Here is a 6,900-nt window from a genome sequence, read left to right as displayed (position 1 = left end):
ATGGAATTTTTTTCTTGATTTCCCCCTCAGAATGTTCTTTACTAGTGAATTAAATTTTTAACATTTTCACAAATAAATATTTCTAAAGACTCCATGTCCATATCTGGCTTAGGTCTAGCACAGTACATGCATTATTTATTTGTATAGGTGTTATTCATTTCTCTTTTATTCTTGTCATTGATAAATACTAATATATTATGTAATATCTATATTTGTGATATACTTAATATATATCTATATATCAGTCTCTAACTTTCATCTATCAATCTATACATCCATCCATCCATCCATCCATCCATCATCTGAAAAAGTCTATCCTTTTAAACCCTTTGAAATACTCCTTTAGCTATAATGGCCAAAATAAGTTTGATAAGCAAATTCTTTATAGATAGATATTATTAGCATAAACTGGAAGCAGTCTCCACTAAAATTATCTTCCTTCACCATTCTGAAGTGACAGTTACTAAAGTGGTAATAAAATAAGGCAGAGTTTAATCAGATTGGAATATGCTGATTACCTAAAAAAAGAGAAGAAAAGCTGGAAATATTATCAACAATTCGGATGCAAATCCTTTTGCACTTTCATATGTTAACTAGAAGGCTACTCTTTCTGTTGACTTTTAATTTTTACTTCACTAAGAGCCTGATTTTATCCTAGGCCTTTCCTATTGATTGCTGACCTTTTCCTGTCATTTGATTTTAAATACCACGCAATGAAAGCATCTCCATTGTAACACAGCCTGAAATAGTTCAGTAAATTGAATGTTACCATGAGAAATAGATCAAATTCTTGACTTAGCAGAGACTAGAGAAGCCTCATTTATGTTTCCTTTATTCTATTTCATTTTGCCTTGTTCATTCATGAAGTAACTGCCAAGGGTTTTAGTGTTTTATTATCACCAAGGCATTTCTTTCAATGTTTTATTAGTAAAAGACAACAACATAGTCTTCTTGATTGTGAAAAGCCTTTGTTAAGGTCAAGTTCTTTCTGTGCCTCCAATACAGACATTTTAGGACACACTCATTCTTGAAACCGTCTCAAAGGCCATCTATGGAAGGTGCTATCTTATTGAGAAAAGAGAAATGGCTGAAGTGTCCTAAGTCTTTTATGATATCTTAAAAATCCCATGTTGAGGATGATTAAGTAAAATAGACTGCAATAAATTTTTGGTATATTCAAGCTATATTATAATTATTAATGTCCCATGGATTTAAATGATATAATATGAACTAGTTTAGGATCTTGGTTATTGAGACAGGAAAATAAATCAGTAATGGATTATGATTTTTTCTTTATTTGATGACACAATAGCATTAGGAATCTAGAGATGTTTTCATATATATATTACAGATGTTTTCATATATATACATATTAAGAATTTTCTACCTTTGTCAGGGAAGGTACAATATTAATGTCCTTGTTTAGCTTAGTAATATGTATGTATAATATTCATATGTAATATGCATGTGACTTTTACACTTGTAATTCCATAAAGAACAATCTACTACAAAAAAGCAATGAAGACTCTTCCCTGCTAAAGATCAAAAAAACGAAAACCTGGGCGATCTTATCAATATGTAATCAAGCCTCTTTGGTTTTCTTATTTGGAGTAATGGCATCAATCAACTGATTGAATTAAACACATCAGTTTCATTGTATAGTCTGATTTAAAATTGTGATTATGTTGTTTAATATAACACCATATCAAAATTGAAAACTTTGAAAAATTAGCTTTTGTTTTCTTTGATGTTGTATCTTGTCTGTTTTGGCTTGGGAGCTACTCAAAAGTTCCCAGACACAAGATACCAATTTTTCCACCATTCCTTAATTTCTTAAACTTAGTTACACATTGGAATCACCTGAAAACATTAAAACCTACAGATAGCTGGGTTCTACCCCTAGAGATTCTGATGCAATTGATCTGAATTGGATATTGGGTCTTATAAAATCTCCCCAGATGATTATACTATGCACCAGACTTGGTACCTACTAGGGTACATGATTCTGATATTCTTGTAACAAGTCACCAGTGGATTGCCATCCAATTTTTCAATCATCCTATTTACTAAAAGGATGGTCTTTCTTGTTCTTAGTACAGAAATTTCTGCCAAAACTTGAATGGGACTTTTCAAGATAAATAATGACTCTTAGGTCTTTTCTGCAATTTTTGCAAACATGTCCCTTTTTATATCAGAGGCCGGGACAATAACTTTTACCAGTATTTATTTTTGTTAAGATAAACCAATGGAATTGAAGGTCAAGTCACCTCCTGATTGCACAAGATCACACAAGAAAGTCATTACATATTTTAGCTTTACAAAGCCTCTTACTGATCTTAAAAAGAGCCATACTATTGATAATGTTCATGATGAAACATATGTAATAAGGAGACTAAAATATTTATTTTACATATCTACAAAGTGTATTCTCATATTTCTAGATCAACCACAAATCATATAGGAAATTATGTAGGTACATGAAAAAGCTTCAAAACAAAAAATTAACATTTTGAAAAAAAATCACATGTGAAAGCTCATTAAATAATAACATTGACAAATAAATAGTTAATCAGCTTTACTTATTAGCTGCTGCCATGCATTTCTGGCATTCCATTACAAGTGAGGGTCAGCATGCAGGGTATAATTTCATGCTATGAGATTGTAAAAAGCTACAGGGCTTAATTTTGAAATGAAATGTCACAAGCGTTTTAACTCTCTTTCAAAGGGAAATCACTCACGGCCAGATAAGCTGTTCATATGAAAATTAACAACAAAAAAGCACCTTCTGGAAATGTTACTGTGCAGATTCATGGCAACATTTTTTTTTTTTAACTTTTCGGTTTTGAAGTTTTGTGTATAGGGGTAAGGCATGGGTTGGGAGGTGGAAGGTAACTGAGAGGCCCTTTCCCGTTTTAAAAACGTAATGATTCAATGATATATATATACAGTACCACAGGGGAATTAAAGCTACAGTATGCATGGAATTTACATGAAAATTGCACTCATGGATATACATACATTTTGAAAAACTTGAAAAGGAAAAACTATCCCCAAAAAAGTACTGATACTTAGGACAGCTTGTTGGGTTTGATCAAAGAAGAAAACATACATTTTCAAGTGAGAAAACAGCAATGGCAGGCTTGAATCTTCCAAACTATCGAATCTGTAAAGCAGATGGTTACTCGTCAGTCCAGTTTTGAAAGGCTGATTTCTAACTCGTGCTGTGCTTGCTGGATTTACTGGCTCTTTTCCTCTCGCGGTGATGCGGAGCTGGCTTGGCAGGCGACACACTCTCAAAATTGTGGCTGGACTCATTGTGCTGCCTGGTGTACCTCTTGCACTTGCAGGCAGTGACCACGGTGATTTTGTAGGTGCGGGTGCTACCGTCTTGGCACTGCAGCTGGATCCTCTGGGTGCGCGTCTTGTCATTGACACACCTCCACTCCTGGGAGCTCCTCCTGCTCCAGTACTTTGTTCCAAAACCTCCCCCGATCCAGTTGGGCAGCACGGGCAGGGGCAGGCACTCACCCGCACACACCAGCTCCTTCAGTGGGCTCATGCTGGTGCACTGGCCATCGGAGATGTACTTGGTAGAACGTAGTTCCCGGCAACCCACTGGAACCCGAGCTACAGGCAGAGGAAAAGAATGTATATCAAAGGAGGAAAGCGAATGGAAGCTTAAAAAATAATAATCTGCAATGTCAAAAATAACAGGCACATGATAGCTAATTGCCATATTGAAAATGAACGTCCATTTTATGGATCCCAAATCTGCCTGGGTGGCTGTAGAGGCACTTTCGTGAAAATCACCAGTTTACATGGATGTAGCTTTCTTCCGGGGTGGGGGAGAATCTAGGCTTGATTTTTTCAGGTACACCATAGCTAATTGCTTATTGGAGTTCTTGAAAATTCCATTTTCTTAGTCTCACTCCCCAATAAGGGTTAATCAGCTCCTAAGATATATGTTAAATTCTTTCTTCAGTGACCTAAAGAGAGTATATTTAATGTTCTCTTTTTTATGGGCCATATTGGTTAATTCCTGCAAGTGCTTTTAATTAGGTTTTTAAAAAAATCTGTTGGGAAAATTTGGAAAATACTTAAATGTTATGTACAATGCATATGCACTCTGTAATATTTTCTTTCAATTATAGATTTCAGTTGCAGAGATTCACATATGTTTATATACAGAATGTGAAATTAGGCATATCAAATGAAATAACTACATTGTGAATGTAAATTCCCAGGTTATCTTTAAAGAAACTTCAGATAATAAAATGTTTGAAATGCAAATGCCGCTACAGCACAAATTTTAAAGAATATAGAAGCCCCTAAATCAGGAACGTATGGTTGCCATAAGAACTTGGCTACATTTCCATGAATTTTATGGCAGAGAAATGCCTAACGTTTCTGATTTACAACTGCAAGAGGAACCATGGAGTTCATTTCCTGAATATTGTTCATGGCAAAATTTCTGTTATTTGGATTTGATAAGTATGTTCTCTAATTGGCTGTTTCTTGTTACATGTCTTAAGTAATTAAAGCCCTTTACAAGCTTGAAAAGAAATCAAAGCTCATTAAAGAGAAAAATAGTTCAAAAGTATAGACTGTTGAAATTTTTTTAAAAAAGAAAATTATAAGGGACAATGAGGAGGTCCTGCATAGAAAACTGAAAGCAAACTTAAAAGTAGACACTGAATTAAGAGTTTTACTTCTTATCTCTACCTCATTGCTTCTGAAGTATGCGATATAGGCTAAAGGAAATGGGGTAGTTGTGATATGATATATATATATATTTATATATGCATATGCATCCATATGCATATGGAGTGGTTAGATTAAAATTACAGGGTGCATTAGCTAACTGGTCAGGGTGCTTTTCCTGCCTGATTCTGATTCTAGCTCATCTAACTGCAGCTACCTCAGGAATGCACCTGGAAGTAGCCAGAGATGATTTTGACTAGCTTTGTGTTCCTGCATGTATACAGATTAGGCATTTTTGCAGTGACAGTTCATTGACAATGAATACCCACTGCATTGCTCAGTGATCTAATAATAATCAGACATTTCCTGTGTACTTAAAAGCAACTATATTAATGAAGGTTAGAACACCTTGGTTTCAACAGATACATTGGCTTTGACTTTTCAAAGGTTAAAACTACTTTTATAGTTGGACAGAGTTGAGGAGGAGGGGCAAAAGAATCTGTGTAAGATTTCCTGTGCACTGTGTCACCCTGTCTCTCCTAAAACCTGATTATTGGCATGTGTACTCTTCTAAATGAAAAACGTGAAGTAAGGGCTAAGGCCAGAAATTTGAATTCCCCTCACTAGTGGTTAATTCATTTGTCAATTAAGCAAATTGAAAAGGAAAAAAAAAATGCTTCCAATATAAAATACTGTTATTCTTTAAACATCAGTTATTAAATTTCCCCCAGTCTTTCACAAAAATATACAATAACCTAAATTTTGATCTAGTTGATAAGGAACTATCTCAGAAAAATGTGATTTCCAACACTTTTAGCTTTATCCCTCTTTCGTATTGATCATCAAAACTTTCACCTATTCCACTAAACACATGTTAGAAATTCACGTGAGCAATTTCTCTTCTTTTCCACAGAGCGCTTCCTTTTTTTCTCTTGTCCTTTCCCACACATACTTTTGATGGATTACCTTTATACATTTGTTTCCAGGACTGTACATGCCCTGAAATAAACTGAGAAGACATGCTGAAACCCAGTCTAGAATAACACTTTTTAAAATTCTTGTTTCGTGTGATTAAAGAAGCAACAGTTGAATTCCTGGAGACATTTTTTTTTTTTGGATGTTTGCTAAAATTTAAATCTGTGCTAGCATTATCAAATTGCTTTTTTAGTTATGTTAACTTTGAAATCACTACTGAGGGAAGAATGCCAATCTACACATGCAGCAGATTACTCCCAGATTGTTTAGCAAAACATATATGGCTCAGGTTAGCTAGCAATGAAACAATTCTCCAATTCTCCAGGAATGTTAGTTAATGCTACCAAAAAAAAAAAAAAAAGAGAGAGAGAGAGAAAGAGAGAAATCTGTACAAGTAAAACATACTTACGGTTTCGATCCAGTCCAGTGTTACTGAATTGCCTGCCTCCATTTCTGGCTTGATTCAATGTACTGTTGCTGCTGGGGTGTGCTGGAACAGGTTTAGCCACATGTGAATAAAGGATTTCTGTGGCATCATTTTTAAAAGCCAAACAGCTTTTCATTAGGATGCATACAAGGGGAATGAGATAGAAATGAATGGCAGGAGGAAACATGGTGAGTGGATGATTTGCTTGGCTGACAAGTTAGTTAATTTTTTCCCCTCTGCTTCTGCCCTCTGATGTGAAATTCCTCCTCAAGATTCCCTTTATATATCCACAGAGGTTTGGCATTCATTCAGGTGTAAAGTTGTGTAGAGCTGCAGAGTGAAAACACGGAGAAGGGGTGGGACCCTACGTGACTCTGCCATAGACTTTTACCAATGGAAGAGCAGGCTGAGAAAAGGAGGAGCTCGGTATACAAATTGCCTGAAATTCCAGAGTTGGACTTCATCAGTTGTCTGTGAGCTGAAGCAGCCAGGCACTTTCTATAGCAACCACAGACTCTGTCCTCTGCCGCTTCCTTTCCTGAACATACATTCGGGTTTAATTTAAATAAAAATATGCTGCTGTGCCTTTGAAGAGGTTGTCTCCTGCAGTTGTTTTGTACCCCCCTCAGATTTTAGAGTATTGGGAGTGAGGAGGGACTTCTTTCCAGACATAGGTGGAATGCATGTCAGTTTAAATATTGTAGGTCTTGCACAAAGCACCTAGTTAAACATACGATGTCTCAAGAAGTAAACCAATTTTTTTTTTCAGTGTAAGGCACAGAGCTAAAATCTGCCCC

General features: G+C 35.6%; 1 protein-coding gene across 1 annotated transcript; it reads right to left on the bottom strand.

Moving 5' to 3' along the window:
• Positions 1-849: 849 nt before the first annotated feature.
• On the bottom strand, positions 850-6,445 carry SOSTDC1 (sclerostin domain containing 1). The gene is made up of 2 exons (XM_077163054.1): positions 6,086-6,445; positions 850-3,627 (listed from the first exon to the last, which is right to left on the bottom strand). The coding sequence occupies exons 1-2, from the start codon at positions 6,288-6,290 to the stop codon at positions 3,212-3,214; spliced, it is 621 nt and encodes a 206-aa protein (XP_077019169.1). The 5' UTR covers positions 6,291-6,445; the 3' UTR covers positions 850-3,211.
• Positions 6,446-6,900: the final 455 nt, after the last annotated feature.

The sequence above is a fragment of the Tamandua tetradactyla genome, chromosome 1, assembly GCF_023851605.1.
Source record: "Tamandua tetradactyla isolate mTamTet1 chromosome 1, mTamTet1.pri, whole genome shotgun sequence".
NCBI classification, from domain to species: Eukaryota; Metazoa; Chordata; class Mammalia; order Pilosa; family Myrmecophagidae; genus Tamandua; species Tamandua tetradactyla.
The sequence above is the reverse complement of the archived record's forward strand: the minus strand, read 5'-3'. Positions and strand labels throughout refer to the sequence as shown.